Genomic DNA, 26050 nt, shown 5'->3' on the forward strand with positions numbered 1-26050 from the left:
ACGTGAAACTAAGGAGATCCTTCAGTTTTTTCGTATGATATAGAACTTGATCAAATTTTGAAAATAAGTTTATGATTAATATGTAGATATTTTTTTTAATTTTTTAAAATTATTGACCGTATAATTTTTTTTAAATAATTTTCTAAAACAACATTAAGAGAGAGAGAGAGAGAGAGAGAGAGAGAGAGAGAGAGAGAGAGAAAGAGAGAGAATTATGAAAGAGATTTTTTAATAATTTTAATATTACAAATAGATATAAGAATTTTGAAAAGCTATTTATAAGAAAGAATGGAAATCTAAAGATATTTTGCAAATAAAAAAAAAAACAATTCTATTTTTGTATAGGAGTATGAAATTCATCAATTACACAAGTCTTTTTTAAATATGACACTACTAGTAAAAATGTCGCAACATTACTCGTTATTAAATTTAATCATTGTTATAAACTATTTTTTCTATTTTTTTTTATATCAATATTGAAAAAAGTAAGTTACAATATTTCAATCAATATTTTAAAAAGTCTTAAATAATAAATTATTTCTTTCAAATTTACTAAATTTTATTGTTTATTATTTTTTAAAGGATAACGCCAAAACATTTTCATATCAAAAGATAATATACAAATGAAAAGTCACGTAATTCCGCTTTACTTTTTTAAGCTGGAGAACCTCCTTAAAAATATATTAAGTACAAAATATGGTGAAAATATAACCGAGCTCAAAGAACTTTTATAGTCATAATTTGTTTTCAAGAAAAAAATTTATCGTTATTTAGTATAACGTTTGCAGTATATTGTTCATAATATAAAATAATTGCGCTAGCTTCAAATAAAAAATAATTCCAATTTTTTACATGGGTAAATAAAAAATACACACTTTTTACAATCAATCAATTAATTTTTCCTTTTAGGACGATGAATACGATGACAAGCGCATCTATCACCAGGTAAGTCCAATTACAAAAACGACAAAAAAAGCATTCGACGTTTGCGTGCGATATAGTTATCGCTATCTATCATGAACCATGATTCCACTTCAGGGTTCGCCACCACTCTCACCCGAGAACCTGCCAGCGTATCAGAACAGCATGATCGAGCAGCTGATCCGTCAACAGCAACAGCAAACAGAAGAGCGTACCAAAGAGAGCGAGATAAACAATTGCACCCTGAAAGCACCTCCACCCATACCATCTCATACTCAGCAACAGCAGCAGCAACAACAGCCGCAGCAGCAACAGCAGCAACAGCCGTCGCTACCGCAACAGCAGCAATCTGTCAACTTTTCCACAAACTCGTCGTCCACATGTTCATCACAGAACTCACATAAATCTGGTAAGAACGCGATCTCGCCGGTGCATCACACGGAAGAGCGCAACAAGCAGTGGCTACAGGAGACACTGAAGGATTGTTCAAAAAGGCTCGAAGGTATTTCCCTGCGTGGCCAGCAAGCCGGCCCACTGACGCCAGCGGCACCGCCGTCAGTAAAGTTGATCGAAGCATATTCGAGCCACATATGGAGCGATACCGAGCACATCTACGAGACAATACCGGAATCGGATAGCGAGCCAATATACTCGTCGCCATACGAACATCACCAGCAGCATTGGACGCAACAAGGGAACGTTGTCGTGACAACTCAATTACAGCAAAGCGCGACGGCGCAGAATCATCTGGCCAGCGGTCAACCGAATCAGAAATGGCACTCCTCTTCAAAGAGCAACAGTTCCGGCGAGGAGAAAGACAGTTCAAGTGCTTACAATACTGGCGAGTCCTGCCATAGTAATCCTCTGACTTTGGAGCTGCATCAGGGCGAAAGGGATCATCATAAGAGCACGCTGGTACTGTGCCCACCAAAGTCGCAGCAGCAGCAGCAGCAGCAGCAACAACAACAACAACAACAACAGCAAAAACTTGGTTGCAACTGCCCCATGCCTGTGACGCCGACCGCGACGTCCGCGGTGGCAAGACAATCGTCGAAGAACCAGAGCGTGAGGAAGAGCTCATCGTCACATCATCACAGAGATCGCAACGAACCTCCATCGATAAACGCTAACACGCTGCCGGCCGACACTATGTATACGAACGTGGCGAATTTACAGCAGACGATGATGCTGCAGCAGCAATTGTTCAAGCAGGCGCTTAACCGCAAGAACCTCACAACGTCCAAGGAAATGTCGGGCGGCGCGAAAAAGTCCAAGTCGCACGGCAATTTTCAGGCACCAAATCTTACGCAGTACCAATTCGTCGGCAGCCAGCAGGTGTGCACGTCCACGTGGATACCACCGGAAGACAAGAGCGAAGTACAAATGGAATGGAAGGTGAAGAGGAGAGCAGATGGGACGAGATACATTGCCAGGCGGCCTGTCAGGAATCGGATACTTCGTAATCGAGCGATCAAGATAACCGAAGAAAGAGCCGGCCACACCACCGAAGACGATACCATGTCGGAGATGAAGGTCAGTACCAAATGATAACGATCGAATCGAACCTGTTTCCGAACCAAATTTTGGAAAAATAAAACAACTTCGAGTTTTACGCAATTAAAATATGACACATTAGAAAGAAATCTGCAGGATATCGTATCTTACTGAGTTAGCAAAAAAAATTGAATAATAAATCCTAAATAAAATATTTATCATGTAGAAGAAAGCAGGTGAAGAAGACATCTAGAAAAGGTTTTTAAAACGTACTTTAAAATATGTTAAAAACATATAATTTATATAATCAAGGTTATTATATAATGTCTTTACTTCATTTACTAGTGCATTTTGTATTTTTACTATTATAACCAAGAAATATTTTTAGGATATCAGGGATTCTTTTTATAATTTCGATATATTTCTTATTAAAATACTTCTGCTTATGAAACATATTTTGTATGACAATATTTCAAATCATATATTCTTATAACGTATGTTGTAACGTATAATAATTAAATTTTTAGAATATTAATATCTAAAAAATATCTATATAAAATAAGAATGTAAAAATAAAAATAACAAAATTGAATTAAACTTCGGTTTTAATTATAGCGTCTAAGTGCTTTAAATACTTCTTACGTGAATATTTAAATACTAGTTACATAAAAAACAATATTTTACAATTATTTTTTTAAAATTTCTTAATCTAGAATTATTCCTTAAAGTTTTTTGCACCTATTACTGAATATCCTGTATAGAGCAACATTAATCTCTTTATGTGCATATCAAAACTTATTTCCGTTCTGATTTTGGATTGGCTTTCGTCATATCAACTAGTTAAGTCGATATGTTTTGTATATTATTACTTTTAGGCTGGACGTTACTGGAGTAAAGAGGAGCGTAAGCGGCAGCTGGAACGCGCGCGCGAGCGTAAGCAGCGTCAACAGGAACTGATGCTGCAGCAACAACAGCAGCAGATGCAACAGACCAATGATTTGTTGATATGCGAGCACACGGAAGACAAAGTATCGAAGAAACCGTTAAACATCGTTGAGTTAAGTCATAAGAAAATGGCACGTAAAAAGACGACTATAGATGATTTCACCACCGTACAAGAAATGCTAGTTCACGGGAACAGAGTAGGTGCAAATGGACCTGGCACAGGAGGAAAATTAATGGGTTTACTGTCAGTTACCACGGTGTAAACGAATCTGTGTTACATATTGTTGACGTTCGATAAGCGTTATAGTATGCAAAACTTATCATTTATCTCGAATTATCTTTTATACCAAATTTTCATCTTCAAATATGGGGGAGCGATCATATAAGAATATCGAAAATACAAATAAATTTGATCTTTTTCTTGAAATATTGATATAATGCGAAACAGATAATATTCGAAACTTTCATAATAAAAGCACGTCAATCTGGAAAATTACAATATTGCAATAAAATGGAAGAAAATGTTATATGCTGTTATACGTAAACACGTGTATGAAGTATGTACGGCAGGTTCCCTTTAATCTTATAAATAATTACAGCACGAAATGGCACATATATATGGATCATTTTACATATAGAATGAAAAGCATTCTATGGACAAAGATCAATGGATTGTAGGTTTGTAGATATGTATAATAAGCGTATTTCGGCACGCATCAATATCTGTTTTGCTTTGTGCGTTATGACGAAGATCGTGACAGTGTATTATGTATTCGGAGGACCATTACCTTAATGTCAATTCCATTGCAAACTTCTTTTTGTAGATGGCTTAAACTGCCCGTCAAACTTGATCGAGGTCGATAACGTAGAATCGTTCGTTTATTCTTGTTCATAAAAATATTTGGTTTAAAATACAAATTATATAGCTTATACGTACAAATAAATGGCATACCTCAGTTCAGAATAGATTGAGGAATAAAACTATATTCGTCAAATTACGATTAGAAGCCATAAACAAAAATTATTTGTGTGATCAAATTTTATTTATCTAAACGCTTTCACTACAGATTTTTGCAAATTTGATCATACAAAAAACTTTTTTACAGCTTTTAATCGTAATTTGATGAATATAATCTTATTCTTCAATCTATTCTGAAGTGAGGGATGCCATTTATTTGTACGTATAAGCTACATAATTTGTATTTTGAAGCAAATATTTTTATAAACATCAAGGATAAACGAATGACTCTACATTATCGACCTCGATCAAATTTAACGGGTAATTTAGCATCCTCTTAATGTTGCATTTTTTATCGATTTTTGTACCACTTTTATAAAGCGTCTACAGATCGAGTGTAAAATGTGCAAAAGGCATGCTAAAGAAAATTTGAGACATTCTGTATAGAAAAGTATAAATTATTTTATCCTTATACAAATAAATCGTGTATATATCGAATTATTTTTTGTTTCTCTCCTCTCCCTCCTCCTGTCTAAAAAAAATTAATACAATTCTGAAATCCTATACTACCAATACCTATATGTATATACATATATATATAGTCGAACCTCTCATCTTACGACCCTCTTATCCCATGACAAAAAAAGCCTCTCGTGATACAACCACGGAAGGAGAATCGTATCCCCACTTCTCAAAAGTTCGTAAGAACATAAGACGTTAGCATAAGGAAATCGACCAATCCCAATCAAGTATTCAATTTTTGAAAGCAAAGTGGGGACCCCTCTCTTTGTCGTAGGATCAGGTTTTCCAAATTTCCGGAAATATCGTAGGACGAGAGGTCCGACTGTATATACATAGTATGTCCTGTAACTTTATATATTTTAAAATATATATTTAAAAAACATGAATCAAATATAACGCCTCAATAGATCAATTATCGCATACTTTCTGACGAAAATTTATTATATAAGGTGTACAATATGTTTTGGAAACGACATTAGATATAAAATATATTATTGTAGAAAATATATGGTTTAGATTATAAGCGTATAAGTGACTGTGCGTATGTATGCTGTCTTTTGTATTTAGGTGCGAATAATAATTTTAAACATATGTAATGTAAATAAATCCCAAATAAAATATAGCGTTAATATATGCAACGAACTAAGATTGTATAACCTTTTGATATGAGAGTATAATCGAGACAAAACTCGATTTCGATGAACATGAAAATAATGAAATGCAGATACAACTAAATATAGAAAAGACTGTTCATTTATTATGAAATTCAAAAATTGTTCTGAATCTGAATTGTCCTATTACATGAGCGCATTGATATTTATGTTATTCAAGACTTTTAACTCTGGCACATTCAGGTGTTGGATATATATACGGAAGCAATGATGAGTGGAGAAGTTTAGCAGGAAATCGCGTAGATACTGACCAAGGTTCAAATGATAGATAGAATCTCGCAATAACTCTGGATCTTCTTCATCATCATTATTTTCATCCGCACCTCCAAATTCTGTAAAGAAATCAATTTAATAACATTTTCTTATTAACAATTAAAAGTTACGCGACTTGTAGGTTGTTAATATAAAAACTTACGTAAAATATTTGCACTTTCATTTCCAGGATCTATTAATTCATCATCGTCTTCCTCCTCATCCTCCTCATCGGAAATCTAGATATGTTCACATTTTTTTAATTAAATAAAAAAAAATTCAAATAGATTAAAAGTACTATACAACTCTCTTTAAATATGATATATATAAGTGAAACTATGGCAAATCGACACTTGCTATTTTTAATAATTATTAATAAAGTAAATAAATATTAATAAGTAATTTTAAATAATTATTAATATATAAACAAGTCTTATTCAATTTTCGCCACATTAATATTTATTAATATTATAAAGAAAATATTTTTAAATAACAAATTATCGTTTTCCAAGCTTAAATTTTGTTCATTATTATTTTAAGATGAAGATGGTAATGTCAAAAACTCCTTTGTTTCTACATGAATGCTGAATCATGTGACTTCTCTCTATTTTAAACCGAAAAACTTAATAAAAGTTATTAAATTCGGGTATTTTAATTATTTTCTAAAGTAAAAAAATATAAAAGATTAGAGAAGAAAAACGCGGAGTCAACACTCACTTCCGTATTTTGACTGGCACTAACAACTTCGATATCATTCGACAATTCGTTGATTATTACTTTAAAAATCTTTACAAGTACAGGCACTGTCGTCCATTCATAGGGCTGTGATTCGGCTTTGCTTCTGGTCCTTACACCGTCTTCAATTCCTATATATTCCCAAGTAATAATTTTGAGAAACACACAAATGTTTTCGTAGAGCAAAATACCTTTACTAGTTAAGAATAATCTTACACAAAGAATCATCGCTAGGAAAGTTCCAGTATATGTCTTTTGATTAAAATTTATTCATACCATTAAAGCATATATTATCACTCAAAAGTTTCAGTATTTATACTTGAAATTTTCCCACATTTCATGAAAAGCTACATATCACGATGAAAAAAAGATTATAAAGAAGTTTTCAAAAATACATTTTAAAAAAGAAAGATAAAGCTTTAAATTTATTTTTTAGTATCATCTTTATGATTTGTTCCTAAATTACATGAAATTGAAAATTAACATTTTTCAATACTCTATTTGACTTTGCGATATAACTTAATAAAATATCGTCGAACGAAAAATGTGAAAAAACTATTTTAAAGTAACTTTCTAGCTTTTAAAATATTTCTTTAAAAAAATGGAGCGATAATTTCTCACAATATTGAACTTTTTATGTAAAACCTTATTTTTCAAAATTTTTATTTTTCATAAACTTCTTCAACTTTAAAACTATAAAGTTTGTGAAACAGAGGAAAAACAGAATAAAAAAGTTTATTATAATGCAGTTCGATGAATTTTTTTCAACATTGTTCAAATATTTTTTTTTATATTTATCGTAAAACGCGAGAAAATCTAAAAAATGTTGAAACTATTGAATGTTTATATTAATAATAAAGAATTAATTCATACACAATTTTATATTCGAGAAAATCTACTTTATTATATCCTTGCTAATTATCGCAATTTTTATGTGATTAAAGTGGTCAGAGAAAACCACAAACCTGAGATGATCATATCTCCCTTGACTGTGATTTCATCTAATCTGCTATCTTCATGAGTGACTCCATATTCTAGAATCTTGCACAATGCAATCGTCCCGACTTTGCGATCATATCTACCAAGAAATAGATGTTGCCTGCTGACCCACTCAGACAATACGAATGCAAGTGCGCTCTGTCCTGTTGGTCCAGGTACAATCGACAGAAAATTTAGTACGGCATCGAACTGTGTATTTATAAGATGTGCGTAAATCATCAGCAGACTCTGCATCACGATCAACGCCTCCACACTCTGCATCTTGCTCAGCACTGCCTTCAGTAGCAGGTCAAGATTCTCGCCCAGACTATCTCCTACATTTCTGATTAGCGTCGTAACCAAGCGTCCAACAAAAGTGGCAGTAAATTCACTCAACTGAAATTATCCACATACGTAATAAACTCGCGACAAAAATAATTTTTCTGATAAATTAAGGGATATATATATACGTAGACAGATTAAAACGCGCGAGACTCAACTTTGCAGTTTTCTAGAGGGGAAAAAAAAACGGAAAGATTAAACAAATAATGTTAATTCCATCGTAAAGATTATACATTTCTTTTTCCGTTTTTTTCCACAAAAAATTCGCAATTTTTGAAGCCCCCTCCTCTAAGTGTACATCCTCTAGGTATATACCCTTCTTTAGAATCTGAGATTTCAGCAATGTCACCTGTGGATTTAAGAGTTGGGCAATTATTTGCAGTACGTACTGCAACCCAGTTTGCCCATCATTATCTCGATTTGCAATAATCTGCTGTGCTGCTACGGATAAATATGTGCGCATAAGTTCTCCGCCGTTCTGCAACGTCGCGTGATCTTCCGAATTGAGAATGCAGTGACAGGCAGTTGGAAAAGCAGTCTCTACCAAAACGTTACTCAGAGGCGTCGGTGAATATTGCACCAAAACTTTCAAAACATCCAATGCCACAGCTCGAGATCCCTCTGATATAAGTTATTAACGATAACAGCTAAATTGAGATGATTAAATTTAACAAAAAGAATAAAATGGAATTTACCATCTTTTGATTTATTTATAGGAGTTATTGCCATCATGCTCATTAAAGTTGGTATTATACGAGTTTGCAATGGTTCGATGCAACTCGGATTCTGTGTTAGGTCTTTGAATATGTCCTGGCATATATCTAATATCATCGGATCGCTATGAAACTTTACAAACACTGCAATTGTCAAAGGACAAATTTTGTTTTCCACTGATGCTGTAAATTCTTTATGTTGCTATAAACACAAATAGGATTTAAATAACTTAAATAACTTAAATAACAGAAAAAATGCAATAGTGCGATAGAAAAGTTGTTAGTGTTACCCAGATTAGTGTTTGAAATGTCTCCATGACCAAAGTCAAAACATCTGTGCTAGGCTGACTAACAAGATTAAACAATCCTTGAAAGATGTTAGGCATATGGCAACGTATTATGTTAACAACAGGTTCCTTTCCAGTTGACGCCTCGCTGAACCAATAAATTGCTTTAATGGCACTGATACGTATACAAGGCGGTTGATTTTCTTGCAACCCGTTAACTGCCGCTTCCAGAAATCGGGAACTCACGTCTGGTGGCATTATCTTGGCGTATCGTCCACCAAGACACAAACAACGACCAAGAAGCAACGGAGGTGAGCCTACAATAACATGTACATAATAATTTATTAAAGAGGAATAATTCTTCAATCTTTTCACATAGGTACTATAAAAACTTGATCTAAAAATTTTTTAAATAAATTTATGGTTAATATATATCCTTCCTGTTTTTTTTAAAGAGTGACGTGCAGTTTATCCTACTCTTTTGGGTCCATTTAAATCCTAACCAGTCTGACATAGTTTTAAATCTTATAAAACACTGGTCTTAAATATGTAAAGAATTTTTCTGCCAAATTTCAACAAACGTGTCAAAAGAATTTTAAAGCCAATTAAAATTCTTTTGGAAATTTCTTTTTAATAATAGATAAGTAATAGATTTTTCTTTTTTAAGTTAAAGAGCTTCCTTAAGCTTTGACATATTAGTAAAGATATCGTTATGATATGTATGTGATTAATTACCTGAATCATTCAACATTCCCAAAACAACTGTATCTAGAAATCTAATAATATCAAATTGCAGTATCTCAGCTTGTTGTTTTTCAATGACAATATTCTTAGAAAGGCTCAACGCTAAAAGAGAGGATTCCCGTAATTTCCACCAACTTTGGTTGCCATTACTACCATCGTTAGCTTGTAACGCCTTCGTCGCTTCAATGTGTCGTGTAATTACATCGCAAAGAGCATGAACAGCTTTCTCCTCAAAATGACTGATAAGAGTCTATAAATGGCAAAATAATGGTTTTTATATATTGTAACGCGTTTAATTTTCTTCTTACTATTTCTGCTCACCGCTAAAAATTCTTGCGCTGAGATTCGAATGTTATACTCATAGGTCTCATCCTCCTCAACAAATTGATTCGGATTACTTGTCCATTGCTGAATTTGGTCGATCGTTATTTGCATAAATACTATTAAATAATATATAACTTCTGGTAGCATATTATCCAACAGATTTGTAAATCTCTTACGATCTATAATAGTTTGAATAAACTCAAAGATCGCGAAAATTAAACTGTTGGAATTAATTACTTCGCCTGCAAAATATATGCATGTGTTTATAAGTTTTATAACTAACAAGAGAACCTCGCAAACCTAAAAATTACAATTTTAATGAAACTTGGCATAAATGTAGAGGGAATAAATACATGAATTTAGAAATTTTCCATTTGGCTTAAAAATGGTTGAAGGGGAGAAACCATCCTTCAAAGATAAATACATTTTTGCTTTTTCTCGATATATCTTGTAAAATATCAAAAAATGTTTTATATAACAGTTTTTACAGCATAAATACCTCTACTTAACTGTGCTGTTCATAAAAAAAAAATTTTTTTTTAATAAATAATATAGTTAAATAAAGATATTTATGTTGTAAAACTTTTGTATAAAATATTTTTTGATATTTTGTTTAGTTTCAAGATATATCAAGAAAAGACAAAAAATGTATTTATCTTTGAAGGATGCTTTTGTCCCTTCAAACCATTTTTGAACCCAAAAAAGAAAATTTTTTAATTCATGTATTTATTCCCACTACATTTATGCCAAGTTTCATTAAAATCAGAATTTTCGGGTTTGTGAGGTTTCTTTGTAAGTCAAAGTTTTATTTTATTGCTTTACTTATAACAAGAACAACATACCATCAGAATCGACTTCTTTCTCGTTGACGTCTTCATCAGCATTGACTGTCATTTCTTGATAGGTCTTTGCACTTTGACATAAAGTCTCCCATACAGGTGGCAGCATTTGAGGTAAAAAATCCGATATATATTTGGGCAATTTTGTAACAAGACAGTTTATAGCTTTAATAATATCTGTTTTGAATCCACAGTCACTAGTCTGGCCATTAGGCACTCTGAGACACTCAACAAACTTCTCACAGAACATAGGAATGATTGGCTGCAAATACTGTTGTGTAAATCCCTTTTCATATCCTCCCGTGTGAGCAACCAAAGTTGTAATTGTTATGAAAATCTCGATTGCACGACCACGTGTTCTAATCGAATACTGCTGCAAAAAATATAAACTGGAAGCGACAAAAAACATACCAATAAAGAAATAAAGTTTCAGCACTTTTAAGATTTTCTCACATATCTCACGAAGAGTTAAAAAAATATATTTAAACAATTTTGAAAAAATTGTATTTTATCAAGTTATAGCGCATTAATGTAAGAATAAATTTGAAAGATTTTGAAAAACCTAAAATTAATTTTTAATTTTGTGTAATTTAAGAACAAAATATAATAGAAACAAAATTAAAAGATAGATTGAAAAATACCTTATTCTTCACCTTTAACATTTCTTAAAAAATTTACATTTTTTTCATCAAGATACTTTTTGCGAGAATATCTCTAGTGTGTCAAAACTTTTTTGAGTAGTAACATATGTACAAGACATTTTAAGTTTTTATATAAAATTTACGTTTTCACTTTGAAATATCCTGTACATTTCTTGAAGAATGACAGGTCCCACGTTAGGCAATTGGGCATCTGTCAAATCCCGGCTAAATTCCGTCAATACTCTCATCGCCCCATGAACGGCATATTCGCTCTCTTCCCTTAAACAGCTTACGAGAACATCAAACAGTCCTGGCCAATTCTCAGGCCAATCCCAATGTGCTATACCAGATATCGCATAGGCTACTGCAGTTCGTACCTGAGACAGACAACAAATTTTTTTTCAACACTTCAAAAGTGAACTTATTGCAAGCCAGAAGTAAAATAAAATGTCACGATGTACAGTATGATAACACAGTAATATAGATTTGGTGATAAATTATTTTTAGTTAAATTGATTCTTTGAAAAAAATTACCTTACTAATAGATTCTCGAAGTCCCAAAGGAAGCAGTTCTTTAATCCTCTCTTTAACAGCATTATTCAGTTCAGGCGGCCGAAATTTTTCAGCTAATGAACACCAGTGCGTCTCAACATATTGCTTTAGCAAAACAGAAGCTAATTGCCTGATTGGCAAATGACCATTAGGATCGATAACAAATTCCGTCAAATGTATACCAAATTCTTCTGTCACTTCCAAAGCTTGAATCTTCCGCTCTGCTGTTTTGAGAGTTTCATAATCTGGCGACAAAATCCCAGTTAGCGTCTCATATAGAGCCTCTTTCAAGGAGCCTTGCACATCACTAGCAGTCATTGTGAAATAAAGATTGGTTCCTTGGCTAGCATCTGCAAAGAGAAAACTTCTTGAAAATTAGATCTATTTTTTTCAAATCAACTAGCATGCATTGTTTAACATTTGACAAAAGGAGAAAAGGAAAGTTAGCATGATCTAGGGCAGAGCAATGAAAGACAAACCTAGATATTCGATTGCCTGCAATATATCTATCCGTTAAGTGTATCACTTAAAATTACAGAACAATTCTCACTATCGCTATCACACTATCGATCGTCCTATTTCCGTGACTGCTCCTCACATACTAACATCATCCGACATCTCATAGCGTCCATTGTGGGATATTACAGCATCATCTGCATAAATGAGCAAAAATAAAACGGATCGAGTAAGTATATTAATAATATTAAACGACACAAAGAGTAAAATGAATGTTCCTATTTCGTGATACGCGTCACTACATCATCACATTTCGAGTCGTGACGTGTGATAATGTATGTACGAACAAGCGATCCGAATTAACAATCTTGTTTCACATTAAACCTTCGTTGATTTAATTTATGCAAAATTTCGTATTATTATACGCTCAATTAGCCATTATTATCAAATCGATATAAACGTAACGCTGATCATCACAACGCCTGTAAATAATACCGCAATATACGAGCGAAAGGCAAATCCAACATACAGGTATACTTATAACCTTCGTATCTGCTAACCGGTCCTGCACAGTCTGCACAGATGAACGATCAAAATTTTCTGAAAGCCGGTTCGACAAATTGGTTATTGGTTATATCATCGTTCACACGTTCGGCAAGAGATATACTATCTCGTAAGAGATTGCAGAAACGCCTGATGATGATCCTGTCATCTAGTGACGAGATACAAAAATCAAGAAGTAACGAATTCCCATTGGTTATAAATTTAAAGGGCCATTTACAATGGAGAGTCATATGCCGTAACAGTAGTCGTAGTCGTCGTAGAGAAAATATTTTCAATTTCTTACGACCAACGACCAACGACCATAGACATTTATAAATGGCCTAGTTTACATCGTGCATTTGATACGCGTATCAAGTAGTGAATTTAAGCTGATCAGCCAATGATTAAACACATTCACTAGTTATTTACTATTTGATACGCGTATCAAATGCTCTAGGGTACGTTCCGTTTCACGCATGATACACATGATGTATCGTTCATCCTTGTTGTTTGTCAAACGTTAAACAAGGATGAACAATGCATTATGCGCATCATGCGTTGAAACGGAACGCAGCCCTAGTTTACACCGAGCACTTGGTACGCGTATCAAGTAGTGAATTTAAGCTGATCAGCCAATGATTAAACACATTCACTAGTTATTTACTATTTGATATGCGTACCAAGTGCTTGGTGTAAACTAGGTCTATGCCAACGACTCATTGTAGACCGGGCTTTACATGCTTTACATGTCGTATGACAGTCAGTGACAGTTGTGCGACATATTAATCTCCTTTTTTTCAACATATTTAGTGATATTTAGTTATCATTGACATGAAAACCAATTTATATTCTATTATTTGCGTAAAATGTAAATATTGATCACACGATGTATTACAAATTACAGAATTATCTGCAATAACTGTTTACACTGCCAAACATGAATACAAATCTTAAGAGACACAGTGTTCATTGTCAACCAGGTTAGTTTCTGACTCTCTTATGTCTCTTCTCTAAAGAGCTTCTCTCTCAGAGACCATCAGAGACTCTATATTTTTCTCATATTGCACATTGCACTTTGTAAACCATCATGACTCATAATGAGAAGAACATTGTTTAACAATAATAAAAATTTTTTTTTGTTAACATTTTACAGCAACATATAGATGCAATTTTTATATCTCAATAGTTATTTAATCTTGGCAAAATTTGGATTTTTTTACCTTGGTAATATTTTCGCAAAATTTTTTTAAAGTATTTTTTGTTACAGATGATTGTAAGGTCATTATTAACATTGACGAATAATTTAATTAATATCTCCAGCTTTAGTTTACGATTTTGTTTCTAACAATCTGTATTGGTACAGTTTGTAGAACTAAAAAATGTATTTAGAAATTGATATATTAAAATAATATTAAGTATCAAAATGTTTCGATAAAAAAATAGTATTTTTTTCTTTTCTTTATCTTATTCACATATCTGCATAATAAATTTCCAATAAATATTAATTATTATGTTAAATATACTTATCTCTTTTAAGATGTCCACATAATGGGTTGTGTCGAGCGAACGCAAGGAGATGGCATGGAAAATGCAACAGCAGACAAGACTGAAATTAAGCAGAGTCGAAGTCGTCTGGGAGACACTCTTATTTATCATCCTACAAATTTAAAGCAATTAGGGTCGACAGCTCCGGTCACTCCTATTGGTACAATAGTAAACCTGGTGCCAAAAAATATTAGTAATACAAAGCAAGAGAAGCATATTTTACACTCCTTAAAATCAAAAGAACCAAAATTTGTACCATACGAGCCTTATAAAGCAGCTGTAAATCCAATAGTGCCGCTCGAAAAAAAGAACAAAAAATTACCTAAGAATAAATCTAGCTTGAATGCCACAGTTGCGCAAATTTCCACGATGAAGATTGAAGACAACACCGTGAGATTGAAGGATTGTATGAAAGAAAGTAAAGAGAAAACCTCAGAAGTTGAGTGGAACAATGAAAAAAGAATATATGAGGCTGAGATTCGCAAGTTGAAAGAAGAAAACAATCAGCTTGAAACTCAGTTGAAATTTCAAGCACAGGTAAAACAATTATATGTTAGGCCTTTGTGACAACAAATCTTGTTTAATATGTTTTATCGAATCTTAATATCTAGAAGTTTTTGCGACTACTAATTCTAACAAATTTCACAAGTCACAATGATACGTTTAATGTGGTGATTATTAAACATAAAAAATTTAATTTTATATATTACATAATTAAAATTTCATATGTAAAAGTTTCTTATTTCTGATTTCTATTTATAAATCTGTAGTCAAAGTTAAAAAAATCCTAAATGATGAATTTCTTGACTTGTGATAATTTTTTTTATGGAAATGACATACTCGTATGTCTCAGAAATAGATAAAGGCATGAATTGTATTACATAACCCAATTATGAAATGTGTAGACATGAAAAAAGTTCAAAATGCAAACTGCAAAGTGTAAATGCAAAACAGGGATTTTTTATGTAATCTAATGAAATACTATGTAATCACATACAAAATGTATGGTAATGTTTAACTTATGTTGGATATATGTACATGTACACAGGTCAATGGAGAATTAAAAAATTTATTGGTTGCTGCTGTGGGAGAAGATTTAGAAACAAGAGTTCATCTGTTAACCGAAGACAAATTGCAACTTGCAAGAGCTCTCTTAAATTCAGCTCAACATTTGTCTACACATCAGGAACAAACAGAATGGCTAGCAGGCCAATGCGAAGTTTGGAGAAGTAAATTTCTAGCTAGTAGGTAATTGTCAATCGTTTTCGAGATGCTCGGAATTTTTTTACAACTTTTTCTCTTGGTTTGTCTCATCTATAAATTAATTATATTTTATATTGTTATTTGACTAAAAAATTTTACATTTTTATTAACTTAATTAGGAAAAGACACAGCGGTAATAATATTAGATACTTTGATTTGTCGGTAAAATAAAATTATAATTATAGCTTAATGGTGGAGGATTTGGCAAGATGGAAAGCTGCGCTATGCCAGAGAACAACAGAACTGCAGGAAATTATAAAACGACTGTTGGAAGAACATAATATTATTCGGGATATATCGCTCAAAACGTACAGGTATATTTTGCAAGCGTATTATGCATTACATTTTATATAATTTATATAATTTAATATGATAAATAATCTTTTTATACCTGTCTAGAATGCTCACGATCCTACGGGAGAAATTCGATTCTATAGGAACAACAACCCGCAAGAAACACGAATTAGCTAGTACCAATATTGTTGATCTTACACAGGGATGTTATCAACTTGCAGAAATTCTAAGAGTCAGTCTTCTGAGTGGTATTCCGGATTCAGAATTACAAAAAGAGCTGAACGTAATCGGTTTAGATATGAAAACGCTCGCAGAGACCAATGCGGAAAAAGTAGAACTGTTTAATATTTAAATTTCTTATGCGAGAGATGTAATATTTTAACATAACTCATTGTTTAAATTGCAGTTGCTAATGAATCAGAAATTGCCCATGACTGGAAGAGAAGATGTTGCCTGTACTGCAGTTATGGGAGCGGCGGTCGCGGTCGGTGGACAGATGTTTCTTCCACAATGTGATGTCAACAATATGACATGTTGCCCACATTGTAGCGGCGAGATTAAACAGATATGAAGATAAAAACGTTTACTTATATATTTTCCATATATATATTTTTATACTCTCCCTTCTCCCCCCCCCTTTCTCTTCACACACACACACACACACACAAAATTAAAAAAAAATCTAGTTTTGAAATGTACAGCTATATCTTTGATGAAACAATTAATGATTATATCTACATATGTAGCTAACGTTAAATTTTACATAATTTTTTAAATCAATTTACTCTTCGTAGCTTATAAAGATCAGTAGGCATTCTTCTCGAATCTTGTACAATTATTTCATTACTTTCTTTTTTAGTTTATTTTATACATCTGTAAACACTTGCATATATACCTTGTATAAATTACATTATTTAAAATAATGATAGTTTGTCATTTTTTCTTCCCTTTATTTTAGTTTATCAATTAAATAAACATTGTTTTTATCATGCATCACTACAATGTAAATATTACAAGCGTTGCATCAGCATTTCCCTGCATTAATCATGTCAACGCATGTATGTACATAACGGTTTTTTGTGGATGCATATATGCACACACAAAATAACAAAATAACAAAATCTTAATTTCTTCTAGTCAAGTTTTTTATGTGCCACTCAGAGCCAGTTGTTCCAACTTCTTGGTAAACTTATCTATCAGGTAAGCATGTGTCTATCTCTTCATTTCTTTTCTTCTTCACCCAGGCCTTCTTCACCCTTTGGATTTCCATCCATTACGAGACAAAGGATCAGTTGTTCCAACTTCTTGGTAAACTTACCTATCAGGTAAATATATGTTTGTCTTTATTTATTTAAGAAAAAAAATGAAGATAGACACATGCTTATCTGGTAGATAAGTTTACCAAGAAGTTGGAACAACCGGCCCAAAGTACTATTTATTCGATTCTTACGATAGGCAACAGTCATTTCTTTTCTTAAATAAATAAAGACAAACATATTTACCCGAGTCCTATTGCCTGTTGCCCACTGTTGCCTGGCATTGTGTGATTGCTCTAATGTGAGTATTTTATACTCAGATAATGACGTCATTACTCAGTGATTTAAAGAAATATGCAAGTGCTCACGCTTATTTTAATGACAAAATTATCTCAATATATAACCTCACTTCTAAGGTGAGTATGCGAGACTCAGTAAAGCACACGGTCTAGAAATTGCTCAGATTGTAGAAAAAAACTCAGTTGAATCTCACTTGTGAGTGCAACAGAATGCAAAAGGAACGTGCATTTAACTAAGTTACGACGTCACAAGTGAGAATTATTTGAATTTTGATGTAAATGGAAAGCAGCAATAATTTCTGAACATACTTCAGTTCAGGTTAGTCTAACATATGTGACTGTTTAAATGGAAACATTGAATATTGGAAATAATTAATTCGCATTTTATTAGCGTCATGAGGAACGTCGGAAGAATATTTCACTTCAGCTATGTATTTGTCACTTAAGGTTTAAGTTAGTGAAGAGATCTAGTCTCGTAATCAAGTAGATATTTTGAAATCTATGAAATGAATGCCGTGAAAGACGAGGATGACTTCTGGTACAGCAGCGAGAAGCGATCATTCTGTTTCGAAAGCGAGGTTATGATGAGTAATAAACTGTATTGTAAAACGTGGTGAAAAACATTCTTATAATATTTTACGAATTTTTGATATTTGAAATTTATAAAAATTTCAGAAAAAACTTAAACTTGTTCAAATTTTACACATTTTCTTGGAAATTAGAATAAGAAATCTTTGAAATATTTTACAAACCACATACATAAAGAATTTACTGAAAGAGCTATAGAAATTGTTTCTTGAAAGTGTACTGGCTTATAAAAGACGTTTCAATTTGTATTTAAAAAATTTAAGAAATTTTTAAATGTAAAATTATACACGAATTTTTTAATTTATACTAATCCTAGAAAATTATATTTTAACAAAAATTTAAGGAAATTTTTTTAGGAATAGCAAATTCTATTAAAATAGACAACAAGTATTTAAGAATTAAATTATCAAGTATTTAAGAATTAAATTAAATTACAGGTGGATCAATTGAAGAGTGACACGGAGAAACTGTGGACTGGAATTTTTAATACATCGAGCTTTGAAAATAGTCTTTATTCTACTAATGATCTTCAAACCACGAAACCTCTGCTATCAATTATATCTGAAAAGACACTTACACGCAGTATGCTAAGGATATGGATATATCTCGTAAATTTTTATAATATTAATAATAACATTTCTAATGTAAAATGTTGCAGTTTTAAATGCGGATAATAAATCATCTGAGAAAGAATGTTCAATAACACAGATTAAACATTCTGAAACAGCTGTTGTTCAGCCAAATATTACCTTGCGACAGATATTGCTTGGTCAGCCATATTCATTAGAAGGATATAAGTCTCTTGCTAGTAAAACTGCCCTGTTAGACGTTGCTATCTCAAATGGAGACGGAAATGCTATTTTGATAGTATAAACTTTAAATGTCTATATATTAATTATCATTTGATAAAAATTACAGTTATTGTTGACATTGAATTACTGTTGCAGATAATTTTATTTCTTACAAAAACTTTAAAACGATCATTGGTACAGAGATTATTGACAGAGAGGCCAGATGTGGTAAATGTGTATATACATTATCTGTTTATAAGGCTGCAGACAAATGAAATAACTGATATTTTGACGTATGTAATTACGTTTTATGTGTAATATACAATTTATTATTAGAGTAGTTAATATTTCTCTCATGCTTGATATCTTACAGAATGCTGGGCCACTCTTCAATTGCTGCTGTAAGTGTTACTGCAGATGTCACTGCGAGTTAAATTGCAACATTTCTTTTGCTATGGTTGATTACAGATGAAGAATCTGCATATTATTGTAAAAAATACAAATGATCCAAATAGGCTATTGCAAAAACTTGACAACTGTCATAAGGCACTTTTCACTATACTACCTGATTGCAGGGAAACTACATTTTTAGAATCTTATATTAAGTTATTGGGTATGTTTATAATCTCTTTTTTATCATTATTAGTGTTTTTGAAACTCAAAAAAAATTCTCGGAAATTTCGAGAAAGAAACAGTTTTTCTTTTTTTTAAGATAATGTTCACTTTATTGTCCTCTATGTCAATGATTTTAAAATATCTATCACATTTAAAAGTTCTAACAAACAATTGAGCAATAAAGTCACTGTTATTGTTGCACTTTTTTTTTTAACAAACCTGCACTTTATGGAAAACAATTTTTAAGAAAGAAACGATATTTTTCCTTAATTTTATTTTTCTGGATAATTAACAAACTAGTTTTTATGAAAAAAAATTATACTATTTATATTGTAAATTGTTAGAGTGGCAAATGGCGATCAAGCAGAAAAGAAATGATGAGTTGCCATTGAATTCTTCTATTTTGGAATCTCTGCGTTATGCGTGCAAGTACCATTGTAATACGCCAAACGATTTTGTCACGATATCACCCATAACATTCTCTCAAGATCATGACATTTCTCCTAGACTGTATCAGAAGGTTGCTTTACATGTTAAAGCTGCTTGTGGTGGATGGGACGATATCGATCGTTTACTCTTAACAAAGGTAACATACTTTATCTTTCAAGTCTTGATGAAAATAATTATAATGTCTTATATTTTTAAAAGTTTTTACATTTATAAAGATTTCTAAGAAAAACTGTCAGATTTTATATGCTTTTCTTGAAAATTATACATTGTAACATCTTAAAATATTATAGAATTTACATATAAAAACTCTATAAAGTTTTTTAGCCCTTCTAAAAAATATTCCAATTTGCATAAAAAATAGAAGAAATTTTCTAAAAAAAGTTAAAAATGATATCGAAATTGAGAGAGATTCCAATATTTAAATAGAAATTTTGAGAAATTGCGTGAAGAATTTTAAGAAAAATTCTTATTACGGGGATCTATTTTTACTTATTTCATTAAGATTATGATTTATATAACAAAAATTATGTTTTAGGGAATACTTGGCAATACAAAATTACAAACGCATTTGTACATAGAAGATGTTTTGAAAATATTGTACAAATATAATGCGCCACATGTTGTTCTTGAAAAGTATCTGAAATTTATTGATAATCTAGAGAAACGATTAGAATTGGCAAAAAAACTGTCTTGCCATACAATAGTAATCGACGTACGTAGACAGATAATTTTATAATAATGGGGTATATTACAGCTGTAGAAATAATGATAATGTACAATTATATTTATACATTTCTAGATATTTGTGCAACAAGGAGATCGTACAGTGTTAATAGATTACAAAGCGAAATTACAGCCTCAATCGGAAGAATACTTTTATGCTGAAAGCGCTTTGCGTTTACCACACATCAAGTGGAAGAGTTAAGCTTATAATTGCATTTATAATTGTAAAAAACGACATATACTTGAATTACATTTAATATATTATCCTATTTTTAACTATGAAAAATATATTTAAAAGAATTTTACATCAGATTATAACTTTAAAATTTCATATCTTATGAAATAGTAAATGTTTGTTTGTTTTTTATGATAGAAATAAAGACCTGCTTAACCTTTAGTCTACAATAAAAATTTAAGCTTTAAGCCATAAAAAACTGACCAATTGCAGTAGATTTTTATAAGAATACTCAATTGTGATTGGTCAATTTTTTACGGCTTAAAGCTTAAGGACCCCCGCACAGAGTTTTTAAAATAGGACGTTTTAATTGGACGCGAAGGACGTCGCGACGCGTAACGCGCTCGGTGGGAACGCTCCCTAAGCCCGAATCTACAATAAGTGTAGTAAGCCTTTTGCCATAAGAAAATTAACCAATTATATTCGATTATTCTTTTTATATTTGATTATAATTGGTCAATTTCTTATGGCATAAGGCTTACTACACTATTGTAGATCCGAGCTAATACCCGATTTCTTCATGTCCAATTACCTTGCGATTAAAAGGTTACACGACATTTTCCCGAAAACTAGATAAGAAAATGTTGGTACTAACAAATTCTCTAGGCAATACAATTTCAATTTCCGCAGGTTAGTAACACTGTGAAGTAGTAAATCCGTGTGTGCAGAGTCGTTTTGACGAATGTGTGCGTATGTGACCAGTCACAGTGTTACTAACCTGCGGAAATTGAAATTATATTGCCTAGAGAATTTGTTAGTACCAACATTTTCTCATCTAGTTTTCGGGAAAATGTCGTGTAACCGATTAAAATTATCCAGGGCAGCAATCATGTAACTTTTTTCTTAAGACGGAAACGTGAAAAGTAAAAAGTTTCATGTAACTATTTCTTTCTATTGTGTTGAGTAAAAAGAGACAGTAACTTGAAACTTTTCATTTTTCACGTTTCCGCTCTAGGGGAAAAATTACATGATTGATACCCTGGAGATAAACTATCAGATCTATGTACGTGATTGGTTAAACCAGAGAGGAACCTGAGAGCGGCCACCGTAGCTTTTTTCGTGCGACCAATATTTGACTAGCATTGACTAGCATCAGCGCCAAACGTGGATGTAAAGCCCGTTCTACATTAATTGCAGTCGCCAGTTGTAATTTGCAACACCCAATAAATGTCGAGCTTTAACTAGAAACTAAGCGCCTATTGGATGTCGCAAGTCGCAACTAGCTGCTTGCGATTAATGTAAAACAGACTTTACATCCACGTTTGGCGCTGATGCTAGTCAAATATCGGTCGCACGAAAAAGGCCGCGGTGGCCGCTCTCAGGTTTCTCTCTGGTTAAACTTGAAATTTATTCTCCGGATAACTTTATCGGAAAGTGAAGAAATCGGGCATAAGACAAATATATTTTTTCTCATTCTAAGTTATTGCACTAGTGCATCAGTGCAGGAATAAAAAACAAACCTCTAAGGTGCCTTAAGGTGCTTTTTCACGCGCTGACGCTTGACGCTCATTTTCAGCGTCAAAAGACATCACGTGACTAAAAATAAAAATACCCATTCGTCATTTTTAGTCACGTGATGTCTTTTGACGCTGGGTATCGATCATGTAATTTTTCTCCTAGAGCGGAAAAGTGAAAAGTTTCAAGTTACTGTCTCTTTCTATTCAACACAATAGAAAGAGATAGATAGTTACATGAAACTTTTCACGTTTCCGTCCTAAGGAAAAAGTTACATGATCGCTGCCCTGAAAATGAGCGTCAATCGTCAGCGTGAAAAGGCATCTTTACATCGTTCGTTTTGGTATCGAAAGAGCAACAGTAGTTTGACCTACTATATTTCGCTGCATCAATGACCCATACGTCGCTTGTACCAATATGGCTGCCATTTGTTAGTAGCGAATTTTTCTATGATTTGATGCGCATTTCGTAAAAAAAAGCTACGCTCGATGCGTTTGCGTAGCCTTTGCGTTCATGTGCCGTGTGTTCCATAATCAGTGCCTGACGAGTCCAGTATTCCTCGTTGTCCCGAAGTGCCCCGCATTTGAAGAGTGTCCCTCGCGGGTTTACGGGATGCTGTGCGCGAGAAGTGAAATAGAAACCCGTCACCAGCCATGTTCATCGAGTGTCTTTTTGTTGTGTGACAAGCCCGCGATATAACATTCCCATGCGACGCGCTACCTTGCCGAAGCGATATCGCGCGCGCATCCACGCATCCTAGTTCCTTCATAGACGATCTTTTCGTTCTTTCTTGTCTTGTCTCGTCTCGTTTTGTTTCGTCTTATCCCGTTCCGCTCCGTTCTGTTCCGTCTCGTCTCTCATCTCGTCTCGTCTCGTTTCATCTTGTTTTGCCCCGCCTCGTTTCGTCCCGTTCCATCTCGTTCAGCTCATCTCGTCTAGTAGGAGCTTCCCCATTTACCTATACTCGCTGCCATCACGTAAAGATTAAATGAAAGGTAATTGCATTACACTGTACATGTTCATTTTGTTTCCAAACTTTGCCTCACATATTTTTAGTGATCAGCCGTGCTTCATTCTCATATGGCGTTATCAAGTTGGGGAATTTTCCCTCGAGTTTTGTTATTATCAAGGGAATTTTTTTCAGAGTGTCAAAAGTTTAGGAGAATTTTTATGGACAGATTAAAATATTTTTGGAATATGAAAACAAAACATATATATATATATTTTTTTTAAATATAGTATAAATATATAAACTGACAACACTGATCTCGCCCTGTCTCATTTGATTGAGAGATTTGAATTTGTGCACACTTCTTTTTTGCTCTTGGTGTTTTTACTTTTGAAACTTTAAATATTGCTTCTATACTCTGTGAAGAGATGTTTATTGCTTATTTTATAATTATGAATTGTATTAAATATATTGGAGCATCTTCCATGTAATCCAAATTAATGTTTTCATCAAACATATGCTCCAGGAACTTTTTTCTTTTTGAATTTATTTTTAAGCTTGTGTATATTTAATGAAGAAGGAATAACACATGTCACATCTCAATATGACATTTTCACTGATTTGACGACAGTAAGGGTTTACTACTGGGAAAATCTGGAAATTTTGAAGGATTTCTTTTTTACCTTTGAAAACAATGGATTTTTACGAGACTATTGATACTTGAGAAAATTTTGAAAACTTTATACTTTTAAATTTAAATTCTATCTATTTCTGACAAAATTATTTTTTTAATTATTTTTAGACGATGCAAGTGTCAAAATTGTTTAATAATAAATATAAATAATAATTATGACATAAATGTCATTGTTTAAAAGATTTTTATTTGAATTTTAGGTTGTTAAGCAAGAGGTTTATGTAGTTGTTTATTGCATTTTGGTAAAAAGTTTAGATGCATAGGAAAAATGCACAAAAGCAAGATTAATTGACAAATTAAATGGTCATAAAATTGTTTCTTTGACAAAAACAATTTATCTTATCTAGCAATATTGACTTGTTATATTTCTGTTAATAGTCAATTTTTTGTCAATATTAAATGCATATATTACAGTAGAAGCATAAAATTAGTAATTAAATACATATCCCAGTAAGTTAGCATACATATACTAATTTCACCAACAAAAGTGTTAAGAGACAAGATAATTGACAAGACAATTGACACAAGAGAATTTTATTAGCAACTTGCACTTACTCCAACATAATTTCAAAATATCAAAGAATATTAAATGTTTTACTATGTGAAAATACTGCATTCACTTAGTGTTGTATGCGTGTGTAATATATAGTTATTGAATTTTATGTGTTTTACTATAACACATATGTATATATGCATGTATGTATGTCTTTATGGTTGGGTTCGGAGAGCACATTTTTAGCGCTGTGAGCGTGCTCTATCTTTCTTCGATATGTACTGAGCAACAAGGATAGAATGAGACTTTTAGCGCTAATAGCGTCTCCGCGAACCCAGCCTATGTATCATTTAGTCTGTATAGTATTTCTATTATAGGCCTTATATGCATATTTTAATTAAGTAAAATAAAAAATAATAATTATTGAAAGTGTTTTGCCTGAAATATTATTAATGTTATTAAGGGGACTAGATGGTTTTGAACAGGCAAAAATTGTGTCAAGTTAGAGGATTGGGAAGGCTGTAATTAATCTAAACTTTTGAATTTTTTTTGCACTTATTTAAATGTTTTCTAGATATAAAATAGCCAACAATATAAAAAAGATGTTAAAAATGACTTGTAAATTCAACACAGTTTGTTGCCACAATCTCAGGATGCATATTTTTTCGTATCTTTTTATCCTTGAAGTATAGACTGTCATTTTCTTTTTGAAAATTTGATTTTCAAAATTTTAAATCTATCTAGTCCCTCTTAAGGGAATCCTAAAGTCGACAGAATTGTACAATTTGTTCCAATGTCCAACTTTTTATTGCATTTACAGAATTAAAGATCCTTCTCCACAATTAAAGTATAGACGATAACAATGTGCGGGCGTAACGATTTTATACGAAAAATAAAAAAAAATTTTTTTAATTGTCAGCGTCTGGCGTGAACTCGTAACAAAATGTATTTGATATAAAAGTTGTGTACCTTGTACGTATAAATCAAGTCAGATTCACACACGAGTGAACATTAAGGAACAATATGCTTTCAAATTGAGCGTAGGCGTCTTAATAAAAAAGATACGCATTGATAAACATTTCGTGTCTCAAAAGAACAATCTGAAAAATTTTTTTAAATTTTTGGTATGAAATTCAATTCATAAGCTGATATTAATACATAAACTTTAATTCTGGAAAAAATTCGAAATCTATAAAAGAAATACATACAAAATTTTGTTAATGACGTGCACAAATGGCTACATTATCGACCTCGATTAAGTTTGACGAGCAGTTTAGCATCCCCTATAGGCTGCGTCCAGATTCCCCACCCGAGTGTTTCCAGATATCATTTTATCCTTGTTATTTATAATGTTAAACAACGATAAAACGACACCTGAGGGCACTCGGGTGAGGAATCTGAACGCACCCTAAGGGGATCCTGGATGCCTTTGAAATTTGAACTAGGTCAATAATGTAGAGTGATTCATGCACATCATTAATGA

The 26050-nt window shown here is 32.5% G+C and overlaps 5 protein-coding genes across 20 annotated transcripts in view; 4 read left to right on the forward strand and 1 right to left on the reverse strand.

Moving 5' to 3' along the window:
• Positions 1–3872, forward strand: part of LOC105832614 (slo-interacting protein 1) — a 184135-nt gene extending 180263 nt beyond the window's left edge. For all 6 annotated transcript variants that reach the window (XM_036288065.1, XM_036288069.1, XM_036288068.1 and 3 more), the window contains 3 exons: positions 910–945; positions 1039–2454; positions 3291–3872. In XM_036288065.1, the coding sequence (XP_036143958.1) occupies positions 910–945; positions 1039–2454; positions 3291–3623 (1785 nt within the window). In that variant the 3' untranslated portion in view covers positions 3624–3872. The remainder of the gene's footprint in view (positions 1–909; positions 946–1038; positions 2455–3290) is intronic.
• Positions 3873–5254: 1382 nt separating this feature from the next.
• LOC105838000 (importin-9) lies at positions 5255–13042 on the reverse strand. 5 transcript variants are annotated; one of them, XM_012683263.3, is made up of 14 exons: positions 12904–13042; positions 12469–12571; positions 11901–12268; positions 11510–11743; positions 10729–11098; positions 9884–10128; positions 9554–9812; positions 8822–9135; positions 8514–8733; positions 8168–8439; positions 7464–7872; positions 6481–6629; positions 5927–6002; positions 5255–5843 (listed from the first exon to the last, which is right to left on the reverse strand). In XM_012683263.3, the coding sequence occupies exons 3-14, from the start codon at positions 12234–12236 to the stop codon at positions 5638–5640; spliced, it is 3090 nt and encodes a 1029-aa protein (XP_012538717.1). In that variant the 5' UTR covers positions 12237–12268; positions 12469–12571; positions 12904–13042; the 3' UTR covers positions 5255–5637. The 5 variants fall into 5 exon arrangements, with proteins under 5 accessions (XP_012538717.1, XP_012538724.1, XP_012538702.1 ...); XM_012683270.3 differs by having other exon boundaries at positions 10729–11095; positions 12398–12571; XM_012683248.3 differs by having other exon boundaries at positions 12398–12571.
• A 633-nt stretch (positions 13043–13675) lies between these two features.
• On the forward strand, positions 13676–16607 carry LOC105836256 (golgin-45). The gene is made up of 6 exons (XM_012680181.3): positions 13676–13897; positions 14455–14999; positions 15511–15710; positions 15911–16039; positions 16125–16350; positions 16426–16607. Exons 1-6 carry the CDS (start codon positions 13855–13857, stop codon positions 16588–16590), a joined length of 1308 nt encoding a protein of 435 aa, XP_012535635.1. The 5' UTR covers positions 13676–13854; the 3' UTR covers positions 16591–16607.
• Positions 16608–17365: 758 nt separating this feature from the next.
• LOC105836263 (spermatogenesis-defective protein 39 homolog) lies at positions 17366–21051 on the forward strand. Its single transcript, XM_012680193.3, has 10 exons — positions 17366–17893; positions 17966–18152; positions 18600–18744; positions 18821–19029; positions 19110–19246; positions 19327–19354; positions 19422–19566; positions 19913–20154; positions 20554–20730; positions 20818–21051. The coding sequence occupies exons 2-10, from the start codon at positions 18081–18083 to the stop codon at positions 20941–20943; spliced, it is 1281 nt and encodes a 426-aa protein (XP_012535647.1). The 5' UTR covers positions 17366–17893; positions 17966–18080; the 3' UTR covers positions 20944–21051.
• A 1753-nt stretch (positions 21052–22804) lies between these two features.
• The window catches only part of LOC105834570 (rho guanine nucleotide exchange factor 11), a 38386-nt gene continuing 35140 nt past the window's right edge, over positions 22805–26050 (forward strand). For 4 of the 7 annotated variants that reach the window (XM_036288073.1, XM_036288072.1, XM_036288074.1 and 1 more), the window contains exon 1: positions 22805–23426. The gene's annotated coding sequence lies outside the window, so the exon portion shown is untranslated. The remainder of the gene's footprint in view (positions 23427–26050) is intronic. The other 3 variants (XM_036288075.1, XM_036288078.1, XM_036288076.1) reach the window with 1 other exon arrangement.

This window comes from Monomorium pharaonis, chromosome 6, assembly GCF_013373865.1.
Source record: "Monomorium pharaonis isolate MP-MQ-018 chromosome 6, ASM1337386v2, whole genome shotgun sequence".
Taxonomy (NCBI): domain Eukaryota; kingdom Metazoa; phylum Arthropoda; class Insecta; order Hymenoptera; family Formicidae; genus Monomorium; species Monomorium pharaonis.

Bases quoted from the DNA above. Each gene is read 5' to 3' on its own strand.
- LOC105836263 (XM_012680193.3), top strand. From the start codon at position 18,081: ATGAATGCCGTGAAAGACGAGGATGACTTCTGGTACAGCAGCGAGAAG. The intron at 18,153-18,599 runs GTTATGATGAGT...ATTAAATTACAG, and splicing joins CATTCTGTTTCGAAAGCGAG to GTGGATCAATTGAAGAGTGA. The intron at 19,567-19,912 runs GTATGTTTATAA...GTAAATTGTTAG, and splicing joins ATCTTATATTAAGTTATTGG to AGTGGCAAATGGCGATCAAG.
- LOC105836256 (XM_012680181.3), top strand. From the start codon at position 13,855: ATGAATACAAATCTTAAGAGACACAGTGTTCATTGTCAACCAG. The intron at 15,711-15,910 runs GTAATTGTCAAT...TTATAATTATAG, and splicing joins AGTAAATTTCTAGCTAGTAG to CTTAATGGTGGAGGATTTGG. The intron at 16,040-16,124 runs GTATATTTTGCA...ATACCTGTCTAG, and splicing joins ATATCGCTCAAAACGTACAG to AATGCTCACGATCCTACGGG.
- LOC105838000 (XM_012683263.3), bottom strand. From the start codon at position 12,236: ATGACTGCTAGTGATGTGCAAGGCTCCTTGAAAGAGGCTCTATATGAG. The intron at 10,129-10,728 runs GTATGTTGTTCT...TATATTTTGCAG, and splicing joins GAAAGAAGTCGATTCTGATG to GCGAAGTAATTAATTCCAAC. The intron at 7,873-8,167 runs GTGACATTGCTG...GGATAATTTCAG, and splicing joins CCCAACTCTTAAATCCACAG to TTGAGTGAATTTACTGCCAC.